This window comes from Typopeltis vanoorti, chromosome 26, assembly GCF_054136105.1.
Source record: "Typopeltis vanoorti isolate ZY-2024b chromosome 26, IOZ_Tvanoo_1.0, whole genome shotgun sequence".
NCBI lineage: Eukaryota > Metazoa > Arthropoda > Arachnida > Uropygi > Thelyphonidae > Typopeltis > Typopeltis vanoorti.
Window position 1 is genome coordinate 18,477,080 of NC_143574.1, and position 16,181 is coordinate 18,493,260.

General features: G+C 37.0%; 1 protein-coding gene across 2 annotated transcripts in view; it reads right to left on the bottom strand.

Annotated features, from left to right (window-relative positions):
- The window catches only part of Nubpl (NUBP iron-sulfur cluster assembly factor, mitochondrial), a 115,180-nt gene that overhangs the window by 80,378 nt on the left and 18,621 nt on the right, over positions 1-16,181 (bottom strand). For both annotated transcript variants that reach the window (XM_090414921.1, XM_090414920.1), the window contains exons 2-3: positions 6,664-6,784; positions 189-223 (exon numbers count right to left, since the gene is read on the bottom strand). In XM_090414921.1, coding sequence (XP_090271047.1) covers positions 189-223; positions 6,664-6,760 — 132 coding nt within the window. In that variant the 5' untranslated portion in view covers positions 6,761-6,784. The remainder of the gene's footprint in view (positions 1-188; positions 224-6,663; positions 6,785-16,181) is intronic.

The following is a 16,181-nucleotide window of genomic DNA, read 5'->3' on the forward strand; positions in this document are numbered from 1 at the left end:
TTGAGTATGCATGAAAGAGTGAAATAATATTATCAAAAACACATCTCTAATGTCATATTCTGTGATATAACAGAATTTATCAAAAAGGACTGGTCATCATAAAAATTAACAATTTCTCAAGATTATCTTCTTTCAAAATATCAACAATATTACAAGTTATTACCAAATATTTTATCAACTTCACTTACCTTTTCATTAATATTAATTGCCAAAGCCAAGTTAACTAGAGGAAAAAAATAAAAATAAAAAAATGAAGGGATGAAAAACTGATTATCAATACTTAAAAATCATATAATTTAACTCACTTTTTAACACAAACATTTTTTAAAATTCTTTTGTGAAACTGCCATGAACAGAAATCTCTGAATCACCTGGTTGTGCTGAGAAATGATTAGTTGATCATTGCTGGATACATGGTTAATTGAGTGTAAAATTACACAGGGCTACTCCAGGAGTCATGTGCCAATCCAATCAAGGATTGATGAACTGAAGGTTTCATTATTGAGGGCCAGCTAATTTAGAGATCGCTGTAACTACAAAACTTTAATATGACATATGCACAAAACTGAACAGAATAGAGCATATGACTAAAAGTCATATGCAATCAGGAGTACCTACCAATATAGAAAGAGGTAGAAAAATCCATCAAAAACCTTAAATACAGAAAGGCAGTTGGAGTAGATGATTCAACTAGAATGCTCAACTATGGAGGTATAAAAGTTTTTATGACTGCACAGCATAATTCAGAAGGTCAGGTTAGAGGATCAAATTACAGATGACTGGAATAGAGCTCTCAACAGTATCCTTTTCATTAAAAAAAAAAGAAAAAAGAATAAAACTCAATGAGAATTACAGGGGAATCCAACCTGCTGAGCATTCCAGGTAAGATTTATCCAAGCATTCTTGAGAATAGGCTAAGAAAAATTGTGAAAGGAAAACTTGGAGAAGAATATGATCTGTTCAGGCCAAATGGGATGTGTTAATATCAAGTTTTGATCATAACATGTCCTATTTCTGAAAAAGGCTTAAGACGAGGTGAAAAAGGAAGCTTTCAAAATACTACAATTATATGTAAATCGGACATTATACAGAGCAATACATAATCTATATTTGTGCTATAAGTCTGAAGTTTGATTTTACATCAAACCATCTTCCTGAAGATAGTTACAAGCAAATCAGGTGTAAGAGAAGGGTACATATTATCTCCACTGTTGTGCATTATCTACATGGATCACATTATGAAGTAAAGTAGCATTAAACTTGATATCAAATTTAGAGATATCTCAGCTGTTTATTTTATACAGGTGATGTTATACTCCTAAATAAATCTAGTATAATTGTGCAGGATTCAAGAACTAAACTGAATAATTGTAAAAATATTGCATGAAAATGCATTAAAAAGACAAGGCCTATGAATTATTTCAACTATTTAGGTACAATTATTAATGGCAAATTAAATATGGGAATAGACAACAGAATAAGCAATGCTGGTATGGTGGGAAGCTCTTTCAGCTGAATAAATTTATATGAAAGAGGAGAGAAATAAGTCAACACTAAACTAGTATACAAGACAGTAAATCAAATTTAACTTAGAGATCTGGGAGCAGGGTTAGCAGCAAAACAGTTGATCACAGACTAGAGATCACAGATATGAAAGTCATAAGAAAATCATATTAAACATGAAGATATAGGAAAGAACTTGACATAATTAACATTCTTGAGTGAGCATAACTAATCTGAGTATATGATCACTTAAACAAAATGGGATGGGAGAGGAAAGATTAGAAAAGCAGGTATTTGTCAGGATGTTAGGAAAAAATCTCAGAGAGAAAACAATAGGTGGACTGATGTAATTAAAAGTGCACATTAGAAGACAAAAAAATGTAACATCTGACAATATTTGATAAGAAGTTAGTAATAATGTAAACTTTTAATATTATACTATCTTAGTATCCCATCACTCCTCTTGAAGGTATAGTTTGGTCAGTTATGCTGCAAGACTGGATCTCTCATTTCTGTTGAGGCTACCCAGCAAGAGAACTGCTTTCTTTAAGCTTTTTAAGCAACATAAGTAGTCATTACTGATGTAATGCATTGAAACTTGTGGACCAACCTATTTTATGGCCATCTGAACAGACATGCAGCAAAATTAATAGTCTAAACTTAGTGGACGTCTCCACAGAAAATCATTAAACTGAATGGCTCACAATTTCAAATACCTTATTTCCCAAAGTTTACAAACATATGAGCTTAATGCTAAATTTTAAATTTAGTAATGGCACAGAAGGTTTCTGGCACCCTTGGCAAATTTATAGCTAAGCTCCTTTTTTTAATGTAACAATATCAATAATTGGTAATGTCATAATAAATAATAATAACTATTTTGATCACTGTTTTATTAAGATGAAACATAATGATATGAATGGTTATAATATGCATACATAAATATATAAACCAAATAAATGCTGCATGAAAAAATGAGAGAGGAAAGGTTAGGAATTTTTGCCGGCAAAGGTTGGTCGATTGGTAGAGAATCTGCTACTAATGGCTCAGTTAAGTAAGTTTGAGAGCGGTTAGTAGTTGGAAGGGGACCATTCATTCGATGCTGTTGGCACACTCTCCCTCGATGAGTCTTTGGACTCCCTGGAGGTGTCAAATAATAATAAAAATAATAATAAAGGTTAACAAAACGGGTATAGTATGCCCACAGTTCATAGAACCGGGGCTGGCAGATTGCCAAGAATAGTCAATTCATGCTAAAGGAGAGAAAGAAATAAAGGATGTACAAATTGATCACAAACACATGAAATCATGTGCTTTATATGTAACCCTTGTGTTACGTATGTTCTCGTTCCTGACATCAACCCTAAATAATTCTTAACAAGTTTTATCTTGCTAAAACTCCTTACTGCCTTCACTGCAGTTGTGTCAGCATTGTAAAGAATATTTTAAGTTTTTTTTAATATTCAGGTAAGTTTTTTTGCGATTCCCATTTAGACAATATATTTAAATTAGAATCAATTATTGATAAGCAACAACTTTTAATTGTGTTCATGGTTGATGATTTCATCTTCAGCATGTTCAACTGGCATTTTTGGAGGGAGGGGGGGGGTACTCAGTTTATTGGCCTATGTGAAGCCTAGCTAGAACTACTACTTCTCTCCTGTTGACTAGACTGCCAGTGCCTAATTTCAAGTTTAATCTCATGCAGTTTATTTGGTAGTGCTTCCTGCCGGGAGTACTGCCATTGGGCTTTTAGCTTTGATTTTATTATTTGTGTGTAGTCAGTGTATGGAATGGTCAAACAAGATGTTCAGAAGGAATGAGCTGATCTAGCAGCTGCATCTACGATGTTATTTCCCTTAATTCCAATGTAGCTAGGAATCCAGCAAAACTGAACATCGAAATTAAGGATATTTATTTTGTATAACAGTTGTAACACCTCACCAAGCACTGCGTATGGATTATACACCAGAGAAGAGATAGCTTATAAAGATCTTAAAGAGTCTGTATAAATTATGCACTTTTAGTAGGAGTTTTCTTTTATATGTATAAGTGCGAGCTGAATGGCATGTAACTCTGCTGTATAATTACTCCAATTGGATGGGATTTGATTAGAGATCATTATATTAAGAAATACACTTCACTCTGATTTCTTGCCCATCTATACTGATGGTTCAAGATCAGAGATCTCTGTTGGCAGTGCTACTAAACATTAAACAGTTGAAGGTAGACAGATGGGGTGTATGAGACTTCTGTAGCTGACTGAGTGAGAGGTTGCAAGATGGGGTGTAAGCCTGCCAAGGAGAAATACTGTTTTGTTTTGTACAGGTAGTGTTGTTAATGTTAATGCCTATAGCTTCCATAACTTTAATGTGCATATCAAAAGGACAAATGGCAGTCAGATGTGTATGATATTGAGCCTTGTGATATAGGAAAAAGAGACTGGTCCAGCAATAGTTGAGCAACAAATATTTTCGTCTCAGTGATAAAGGGGGTTGATCATTTGATTCTACATAAAGACTCTGAATGGGTGATGTGTGAAAGGCACCAGTAGCTATCCAGATAGCCTGATGATGGATAGGGTCCAATCACTGGAGATTGGACTTCCTTGCAGAACTATAAACTTAGGATCCATAATCAAGCTTTGAGCACACAAGTTCACAATAAATGCATAGTAAAGAACTTCGATCAGAATCCCATTCAGTAGAGGACAGGGTGCAGAGGATATTCAACTATATTTTGCACTTTTCCTGAAGATGATGAATGTGCATAGAGAATGTTAGTTTTCTGTCAAATATCAGTCCCAGAAATTTGGCCACCTGTGCACTGGGATACTTAGTTTGTTCCATTCTTAAATAAGGATCAGGGTGAAGGATGCGCTCCTGGCAGAAGTGCACACAGAACAGTCTTCTCTGCCAAAAGCTTGAATCCATGACAATGAGCTCAAGAAAAGACATGATTAATTGCTTGTTGGAGTTGCCTTTCAATGACTCTCATATTGCAAGAATGACAATAAATTGTGAAGTCACTGACATAAAGTCAATTGCTTATTGCACGAGGAAGAAGCTGTTCAGTGAGTGAATTCATTTTAGCAGTAAAGAGGATCACACTTAAGACAGAGCCTTGAGGAACACCCTCTTCTTGACAATATGGCTGAGATAACATACTTCCCATTCTGACTTGGAAGACTTGGCTAGAAAGAAAGTTTTTAATAAAAACAAGTAGGTGTCCCCTCAGCCCTAAATTGAACAGGTCTTTTAATATACCAATATCTCCAGGTTGTGTCATAAGCTTTTTCAGTGTCAAAGAACACTGAAACCAGGTTCTCGTTTCAGAAAAAGCATCTCTTATACATGTTTCTAAGCAGATCAAATGGTCCAGGGTTGATTCGGTATTTACGAAAGCCACAATGTGTGTTGGAAAGAGGTTTGTTTCTTTCTAGGTACCAGAGGAGCCTTGTGTTTATATTTTTTCCAAGACCTTACATAGATGGCTAGTCAAAGTGATTGGGTGATAATTATTAATCTGTGTTGTCCCAAAACTAAGTAAGGATACCAATGATAACTGACTTATGCCAAGAGTCCAGAAATTCTTCCTCTGCAATAAGAGTAGGAGATCCACAGAATGTGATGGAAGGTGCTTTATCATCTCATAATGGATATTATCGGGGGCTTACTTACTGCACTAGAATGAGATAGCAAAAGAGCTCTTTTGAGTTCCTGTTTAATAAATGGTTTGTTATATGGAACTATGTCTTTGGTACAGAAGCTTAATCATTGTTTCTCTTGTTGCTCTTTTACTATTAAAAATTCATGGGGGTATGAAGCTGTCGCTGAGATTATGGCAAAATTTTTGACCAAAGTGTCTGCAATAGTTTTGGGATCAGCGATGATACCATTATGTTCCAAGGTAGACAGCTGATGTGTTCTGTATCTACCTTGCATCTTCTGGATTTATCCCATACAGTTTTTGCGCTAGTTGTTTGATTGATCGATGATGTAAATTGGATCCAAGACTGTTTTTGACTCTGACATCTCACATAACATGCTTTGGCCTGAGCACACCTAAAAGCTAGTAAGTTTGATGTGATGGGGTATCTATGAAATATATCTCATGCTCTGTGTTGATCATTTTTGGCTGTCTAGCATTCTGGGTTCCACTAAGGCTTTCGATAGAGTGGAAATCGAAATAATGTTCTCGGGATGGAGGTTGTTGCTAGCTGGACAATATACTTTACTGCTTCATTGATAGGTGTTTGACTGATGGTATCAGCGTTAAATTTTGCAAGATGAGAAAAAATGTTCCGGTTCACCTGGCCTATTTTTCATATAGGCATCCATGTGGGTGAACATGATTCCTGTGAAGACATTGTGCAAAGAACAGGAAAGTGATCATTTCCATATATGTTCTCTTCGACATCCCATGTGAGCAGTAGAAGAATGAAAGTATTGAGTCTATTATTCAAAAGGGAGAGATGATTATTGTCAAAAATTCTTTCAACGATTCGACCTTGTCTATTTGTGTTGGTGTTACCCCACAAAGTACTGTGACCATTAAAGTCAACCATCAGAAGTATAGGTTTAGGCAAGTGCAAGATAAGGTTATCAAGATTAATTTCATTTAACTCAGCACTTGGAGGTAAATAAATTGAACACACTGTAAATCCCATGGATAAGCAAATCACTACTGCTTCCAGAGGAGTATTAAGTTGGATATGATGGAAAGGAGTATGACTGCCCACTAGGATAGCTACTTCTCCATGAGCAAGACCACTCCAGTTCTGTCTTTGTGTACAACAGTGAAATTCCTTAAGTAGGGTCCAGCCAGTCTTGCGAAAGCAGAGGCAAAAGTAGTGCAAGACTACCAGGATCCCTTTCTGGATTTCCATGGGTCACACCGCATGGCAAACACTGTGACAGGGCGTTGGATCCCAGTGATGGTGGTCTGGAAAAAAGGATAGTAAAAAAGACTCAGGAGAATTAGAGCAAAGAATATGGGAAGAAAAGTAAAAAAAGTGGAAGAATGAAAAGGGCCAGTACCATCACTGGGAGGTCCCCTCCACCAAGAACAGGTGCCCCACATGGAAGGGGAATTCATTGAGCTGGTCAGGAGACTACTGAGCTACAAATAAAAGAAGTTAAGATCACTGATTTTACTAACCTGAGGTAGTAGATTTTCCAACTCCACCTTTCCCTGAAGCTACAACAATCACATGTTTCACACCAGCAATTGGAAACTTTCTTGGCAAACCCTGCATTGTCTTTTTTCTTTCCACTGTTCTCTGAAATGGTAAATATAAACAGTGTGAGACAGTTATGTATAAAAATTTAATTTTATATAATAAATATTTTATACACAAAATGAATTTTCTATATGTGTCTGTCCTGTCTGGGCTCATAAGAAAACTGAGTTATTTTGAAAAATGCAGAAATATGTAAGAGGGAAAAGCATAGGAGTGAGTAGTAGTTTTTTGCCCCCTCCCCTTCTATGGAGCATGGTGAGTAAGAGGAATGAGGTTAAAAAAAACTAGTGACTTCTTTATTCAAATAATTATTCCTTTGGTGACCAAATGGTAACCATTTGTTTAGATTAATACTTTTTTGCTTTAGTACTATTTCAGCATTAAAACAAGGTCTATTTTTTTTTCTGAATACACAAATGAGAATACACAAAAGTAGCATTCATAAATTGCTTTTTCAGAAAGATGCAAGTTCAAACTGCATTTAAACAGTTATCATGTGACAGCATAATGAAATATGCACTCTACTAGTCATATTTAATGTCCAAATAATAAAACGCTCATTTTAGCATGTTAATATATAATTTATAAATAAGTAAATCAATCTAAGAGATTTCATTACAGTGCCAGAGACCTGGACTAGAAACAGGATGATTTCGAATTTCAGTAAAGTATGGTTAACTGGTGCCATGTTTAGGAGCTGGGGTGTGGAACCTATATTTTACAAAAATAGCAATGATTAAAACCATATTCGGAAAAAAAAAAAGTCTCTTATATTTAACCATACTGCAATGAAGCACAGTATACATATACATAGGCCATTCAGAGAAGCTTCAAGATATAAACAAATCCAAGAAGAGAAAAAATGTGGTTTTCTACCCATCATCTTCAGAGCACAAATTACAACTGTGACAAGCACATAGCATTCAACTAAATCACTGTTACAAACAATTCAAATTGGCCTCTGACAATTCAAATTGTCAGAGGCCAAAGTAGTGCAAGACTACCAGGATCCCTTTCTGGATTTCCATGGGTCTCAGAATGACTATATCCCAGATCTCTGGTGAGGATGGGAGAGTGCTTTAGCTGATGAAGCACTTTATGTGGAACGCATCCCTCTTCATTAATCGAGGTATACCTGTACACTGATGAAGTGTTTGTTAAATAATTCCACTATATCATTTGCTATGGTTACTCTGCTACCATAACTATCAACCAGTATCAACCTGCCATAATTATTTTTCCTCTTGCTTGCCACATAGTAGAAAAATCCCTTACTTAATTTAATTTTCCCAAGCAACACGCACTTGTAAAGGCTGGCTGGAGCTACGTTGACTGCATATGGCCTGTGTTTAAGCAACAGAGTGAGACGACATGAAATGGCTATGCACATGCATGAAATCACAGTGCTGCTGCGAGGACCTGGAAGCTCCTACAACCGAGCAAGCCAAGGTAGCTTTGACTAGACGAGCAAGCATCGGCCTTCAATACACAATGCAAAGCTCAATTATTGCCATGCAAGCTTAAGATGTCTTCTGTCTACAAAAATAAAAGCCTAAATGGAATGCTTATAAATGCATGCATTTATTAACAAATAAATATTACTTCTTTCTCAATTAATGAGCTTGCACAGCAAGCATAGCAAGCATGGAGAATTCGCCCCTGCTGGCCAATCTCCTGTTATATCTACTTTTTCTTTTTTAACCGTTTGTCACTTTTCAGGCCTGCACTTTACATTTTTTATGCATCTGTTCACCGTGAACTGCCTTGTACTTCCCTCCATAACTTCTTTTGCTTGATTTCACCGATCATCCATCTCACTCCTACTCTATTTGTTTGCTTAACTTTTCATATGCAGTTATGCATTGCTCGTGTTAGATACTGCCTTATAATTTCCCATACACTGTCAACATGTTTTCTGCACAATTCATCAACCCAATGTATTGATGCTAAGTTGACTATGGAGCTTCTGATAATCACCCATCTAGTTCCACATATAGATACACCTTGATAACTTTTTCCTGTTTGATTACCTTCCAAACCAATACCTCATGATCACTTTCACCAACAGGTGGTAGTTTTGATACCTCATTCACATCCTGTGAGCATATCACCAAATCTAACACCAATACACCTCATGTTGCTTCCATAACATGTTGCTTTAGATAGTTATCCTACAGAAACTCAACAAATTCACTCTCCTTGTTATTATACACTATTTCATCTTTCCAATCCACATTCCTATAATTAAAATCTCCCATTAGAATCTTCTTCTTTTTACTTGCCCAACTAATTTGTCTAAACATTTCACAATCAATACTCTCCCCACATTACCTGGTCTATAGCAGCATCCTATCAGATATACTATTCTATTGATCTCAACTTCACACCAAACAGCTTCAAAATCTTCACACATACCACTATTTTCCACTTTGACTCGAAGGATACGATTTCTTTGCTACCATTAGATGGATGAGCAGTAGTATCAAGCTTGAACTGCAAAAAAAGAAAATGTTATGGAGAATTTACAAGGAGAAAGGCGATCAGGACACCCATGAGCAGTACAAGGCTCAAGCTAGGAAGGTTACCAGCATAGTAAGAAAAGCTAAATCAGATTATGAGAAGACCTTAGCCAAAGAGATCAAGGGTAATCCCAAAGAGTTCTTCCGCTATGTGGCAAGTAAGAGGAAGAATGACTTCGGAAGGATAACCTTAGTGGGTGCTGATGGTATTGAGGTGACAAAATCAGATGTAATAGTCGAGTTACTGAGTGATCACTTTTCAAAAGTCTATCATCCAAGTGAGGATATCTCTATACCTACAGCAATACCTAATGTGAGAATTGAAGCTAAAGAATCAGAGGTATTAAATATATTGCAAAACTTAAATGCAAACACTGCGGTAGGCTTAGATGGAATATCAGCTCGGGTGTTGCGTGAATGTGCAAATGAATTGTCAACCCCTCTCACCTGGATATTTAACTTAAGTTTGAACTCTGGTATGGTCCCTAGGGAGTGGAAGTTAGGCAAAGTGGTTCCTTTGCATAAGGGTGGCTCTAAAACTGCAGTATTGAATTACAGACCAATCACCATCTCAGGAGTAGTGGTAAAAGTATTGGAAAAGTTGGTTAAAGACAAAATTCAAGAATGGGTGGATCAGGATATGATACTCTATAGAGGCCAACATGGTTTTGTTAAAGGTAGATCCTGCCTTAGCAATCTATTAACTATTCATAATAGAATAACATCTGAGTTGGACAAAAGAACTGGCTACACAGTGGTACTTCTGCATTTTGCTAAGGCTTTTGACAGGATACCCCATAGAACACTGTTATGCAAATTGGAGCAGATGGGAATGGATATTAAATTGGTGATATGGATAGGAGAATGGCTCAGGGAGAGATACCATAAGGTGGTGTATGGAGGAGCCGAGTCCAGAATGAGGCAGGTGACCAGTGGTGTGCCTCAGGGCTCTGTGCTTGGGCCAATGTTGTTTAATTTGTATATAAATGATATAGGAAACGGCTTAAAGGGAGATATTCAGTTGTTTGCTGATGATGCAAAGTTGTGTAGTGCAATAAAAAATCAAGCTGATGTTGAAAGTTTGCAGGAGGATTTAAATAAGCTGGTAAAATGGGCAAAAGAAAATGGATGTCAGTTCAATGTGGAAAAGTGTCAAGTCATGCATTTTGGGATTAAAAGATTACCAGCTGTGTACTACATCGATGGAAAGGTACTCCAAGAGATTGATGAGGCTAGGGACTTAGGGGTATTGGTAGATAAGGAGATGAAGTTCAGAGGACACATTGCTAAGGTGTCCAAGATTGCACATAGGATTACTTGGTTGTTGAGGAACACACTGACATCCAGAGATAAAGAGGTTATTATTCCCCTTTATAAAGCATTGATACTTCCACATTTGGATTACTGTGCTCAGGTCTGGTCACCTGGATTCCTTGGAGATGAGGAGGCTGTGGAGAGGGTTCAGAGAAGAGTGACTAAGTTGGTGAGTGATATAAAAAATGCTCCCTACATTGATAGATTGAGAGCTTGTGGATTGCAGAGATTGGTTGATAGGCGAAGAAGAGGGGATATGATAGAAACATTCAAATTATTAAAAGGTTTTTATAGGATTGATGCAGGGGAAATGTTTCAGCTGTGTGATAGTGATGGAAGAACAAGAGGTCATCTCTGGAAATTAAAGAAGAGTGTGGTTAACAAAGGTGTCAGAACAAGGTTTTTTGCCTGGAGGGTGGTGAATGAGTGGAATTCATTGCCTGACTTAGTTGTGAGCTCTTCGTCTGTAAATGAATTCAAGAAGAGATATGACAGATATTGTTTTGCTAGTTTGGGTCTCCCGCGATGAGTCTACTGACTCCATGGAGATACCCGTAATAATAATAATAACAATAATAATAATAATAATTAACAATACCCCCCCCCTTTCCTCTCTTCATCTTCCTATCATTTTGGAAAATTCTATATCCTACCATTTCAAGTCCTGACAGTATATCATCCTCAGTTAATAAAGTTTCACTTATGCCAATTATCTTGGGGCATACTGATTCAATCAATACTACAAACTCAGTGCTTTTATTTCTGATACTCCATACATTAGTATGCAAGCATAACAATTCTCCACTCTTGGAGGCCATCCCATCTTAAAACAATCACTCTCTACTTTCTCTGCTATAGTGCACTTCTCTCTTCATTCTGACCATCCTCCCCATTTCCCTGATCCTGACTCTGATTTTCATTTATATTCTTATCATCCCCCCCACTGTTTCACACTGCATCACTTTGCTCTGCTATAATCACTTCCTCACCTTTGTATCCATCCTCTTCCCATCTTTACACAACCTGCTTCTCAACCTCTCTCTGACTCTTAGTGGTACTAATTTCATATGAAACTTGAGCACTCTTAACAGCAATTGCTCCAAATGACCGACACCAAATCCATCCCATCAGCTTTGAACTTCCCTTCAAATTCATTCCATACATTCACAAATTGAACACTCTTTGCCTGACATAATTCAGGAATCTTGTCATCCAGTATCATTGCTCTCCTCAGTTCACTACTATCATATCTGGGCAACAAACTAACCAGTTTCCCAATGACACCATTATCCTCCACTTCCCTTTCCACATTCTTTGTCTTTCTATTTGAGTCGTTTGTGTCCACCATTACCAATACTGATGCAGGTTTTTTCTTCTATGCAAAGCATCTGATATTCGCTTTACTGTACCACATGTAAATCATGTCTTGTGTACTTTATTTTTTACCACATCTTTAATGATTGAGTCATCATATAAAGCAACTCTATCATCTTTCGGTGCTTGCTTCTTCTTAACAACCTTGTCATTTACATTGGTTGTGCTCTTCTTTAAACGTTCAATTTCCTCCCCCATACATTTAACCTGATTCTTCATTTTCATTACCTCTTGCCTAAGCTTCCACGTCACTTCTATTATTAGTCACAAGCACTTGCATCCATTATCTAATTATGCTTGGTAACACTGTTCTCATTTTTGGAACGTCCTAGCTTTTCATCACATTTCTCATATACCATAATATGTGCCTTTTCAAAGTTCGCCCCAACACTCCATAACTCTTTAAAGTTTTTGGATAAATACATAAAACAATTGTTGCATCTTATCCGCTGCAAAAAGTCCATGGAAAAATCTGATCTCCAAGTTGAAACTTTCTGCGTTGCTGGCGTAAGCTTCTTTTCTGCACTGCTGCTATTTTTGTAATGCTAATGGCACCTCCAAGTTAATCCAAATTAACAACCAAAGCGAACACACTTTTAGAACTACAATACCACAGTATAATGATTATATTCAGCCTGGCTATCACACAAAAGCACTATTACACAAATCTACATCATATAATTAAAGGGGGGGAACACTTTTCATAACACCATTCAAATACACTGCTATTTTTTGTCACGACCATATACACAGATTCCAATAGCACTATCACTATTTCCTAAAACTGGAGTACTACTTCTGAATAAATAGCAAGAACTTTAATCTCTGTACTGCTTTCACATCCACTCGAAACTGACTGTCTTAATCTGCTCTCTAAAGACCGACTTCTTCCTCTCTTGCTTCCATAACTGTGTACAATCAAACCTAGAATCATTATTTTGGGGCATTGCCAAAAAGAGTCAAATGAAAGAAAACAACTGTACTAATTATGAGAAGAAGCTAGTTGATGAGGCCAAAAGAAATCCCAGAGTTCTTTTGCACTGTGGCAAGTAAAAGGATGAATAATTATGGAAGGATAACCTTTAAAGAGTGCTGGTGTAGTGAAGTAACAGAATTAAATGAAATAGCTGCATTACTGAGTGTTCATTTTGCAAGTGTGTACCATTCAGGTGGATATATTTCAGTGCCAGATGTGATATGACTGATGGGAGAATAAAGGCAGATGGATTGGAAGTGCTTATGATATTGCAGAACCTTAATGCAAAACGTGTATAGAATGACATATCAGTGTGCAAGGAAACTGGGCATCTACTCTGTCCAAGCCATTTAATGCTCAGTTCTTGGAAGTTGCCAAGGGAGTGGAAAGAGGGCAAAATAGTTCCACTGCATAAAGAAGGCTAGGCTCTGAGGCACAAGTTGCAAATTATAGACCAATCAGTATCTCAGGAGTGGTAGTTAAAATATTAGAAAAGTTGATAAAAAAACAGAATTCAAGACTGGGTGGACAGGAATGTGATACTTTATAGGAGCAGCCTGATTTTGTGAAGGACAGGTCATACTTTAGTGACAGATAAATTGGATAAAGGAAATGACTACTCAGTGATACTGCTGCATTTATCAAAGGCATTTGGCAGAATTCTACATGGAACTCTGTAGCATACATAGGAACAAATGGAAATAGATATGAAGCTGGTTATATAGATAAAGGGTGGCTGATGGACAGATTCCAAAGAGTGATATATGGAGGAGCTGAGTCCAGGGAAATGCAGGTGATTATCTGAAGTTTAGAAGTTCATGTTGGAGGCTTAATGGATTTTTTACAACACTCAAAAAGAATTAAAATAGACTTTAATACTTCCTATATTTCGTCCTAGTCACTAGGACATCTACAGGGATTACAAAAAAAATTAATGTAACATATGCACAAATAACAAACAATACTACGCCCACCCACGTGGGTGACACTAAAGTCCTATCTAGGTAGAGCGCCCTCTAAGGGCAGTAGTAGGTGGCCTGGAATGTAAGGTGGGAACTCTGGTGATGAGTGTTTCCCAAATCTTCGGAAGCTTAATGCAACCATATTTATTGAGATTTGGTTGGTTTTTGAGAGCTGCTGCTGCTTCTAAGAAAAGTCTCTCTTTCTTGAATTCCAAATTCCAAAGTCTCTCTTTCTTGAATTTGGAATTCAAGAAAGAGAGACTTTTCTTAGACGCAGCAGCAGCTCTCAAAAACCAACCAAATCTCAATAAATATGGTTGCATTAAGCTTCCGAAGATTTGGGAAACACTCATCACCAGAGTTCCCACCTTACATTCCAGGCCACCTACTACTGCCCTTAGAGGGCGCTCTACCTAGATAGGACTTTAGTGTCACCCACGTGGTTGGGTGTAGTATTGTTTGTTATTTGTGCATATGTTACATTAATTTTTTTTGTAATCCCCGTAGATGTCCTAGTGACTAGGACGAAATATAGGAAGTATTAAAGTCTATTTTAATTCTTTTTGAGTGTTGTAAAAAATCCATTAAGCCTCCAACACGATGTCCTCACAGCACTTAAGCCTCTACACACGAAGTTTAGAAGGCATATTGTGAAGTGCTGCAGGGCTCAGTCCTCTCTGTTTAATCCGTACATCAATGATATAGGAAATGATTTAAGGGAAAATATTCAGTTGTTTGTTGATGAAGCAATAGTCAATGAAGATGACACAGAGATCCAGCAGGATGATTTAAATAGACTGGCAGCATGAGCAAAGATAAATGGCTGCCAGTTTAATGTGTTTAAGTATAAGGTCATAAGGTACTCTGAGATGAAGAGATCACAAGCTGTCTCAAAAAAGGAAAAGGACTAGTGGCATGCCCCAGGGTTTTGTTCTTGGGTCCCTGCTGTTTAACTTATTTGTAAACGATATATCATGTGGACTGACTGGGGATCTTCAGTTGTTTGCTGATGATGCAAAGTTGGGAAGAAATATAAGTAGCAATGTTGATGTTAATTCCCTTCAGGAAGATTTGAATAAACTTTTTACTTGGACAAAAGAGTGGGGTTGTAGTTTTAATATCAAGAAGTGCAAGGGTGTTGCATTTTGGAGTGGATTATATTGCAAAAATATAAGGCTATGTACTATATCGATGGTGCCGTACTGCAGAAAATGAATGAGATTTGAGAGTGATGGCTGACAGTTGACTCAAGTTTAGAAGGCATATTGCTAGTGTTGCAAAGGCAGCACATCATAGTGCTATGATAAGAAGTACTCTAACATGTAGGGATAAGGAGTGGTTGTGCCACTGTATAAGGCACTAGTCAGACCACACTTGGACTATTGTGCTCAGATCTGGTCACCTGGTTTTCAAAGTGATGTGGAGACACTGGAGAGGGTCCAGAGATGAGTGACTAAGACAATGTCAAGACTTCGAAGTGCTGGCATCATGGTTAAAGAAATGTGGATTGCAGAGTTTGGTGATAGAGACATTTAAGTTAGTGAGAGGATTTTATCAGATTAATCCAGAAGGAATTATAAAAAGAGTAGAAGGTGAGAGGGAAGGAACCAGAGGTCATCCCTGGAATGCAAAAGTGTGGTGAAGAGGGATGTGAGGAGTACCAGAATGTGTTGTTAATGCAAGGAGTGCTAAGGATTTTAAGATTCTATATGATAAATATGTTGTCAGTTGAATGAACACCTCCCATGATGAGTCTCCTGACTCTGTGGAGGAGGTAATAATAATATTGATGAGGTCAGAGATTTGGAGTTATTGTGGACAAAGAGTAGTTGAAGTTTAGAAGACCTACTACAAAGGTTGCTGATGTTGCAATCATGAGGATGAAACAATAGGATGTTATATAACCAAAAAAAAAAGCATCATGCAGTGGAATAACTGTTTCCTTATCTCTATCTTGCAATATTCTTCTCATTACTGCAGCAAGCCAGTATGTTGTCTCTATGACCTTTACAATATTAACAAGGAGCTACAACTCAGGTTTACTATCATTCAGTAACACAAGTGTTATTTAGTGGTTCTGCTTTTGGAGTTTCGTTGTTACCGAGAAGGCGAGGTCACAGTCGGCAGCACTGAGGTGGAAGAGAAGATAAGTTTTCGCTATCTAATATAGTTGAATATAGTGTTATATTTATATATATATGTGTGTTTATATTTAGCATTTATTTATTTATATATATATATATCTGCGATACAGTGTTCATATATATATTTTTAGCGATTAGTTTAGTAGT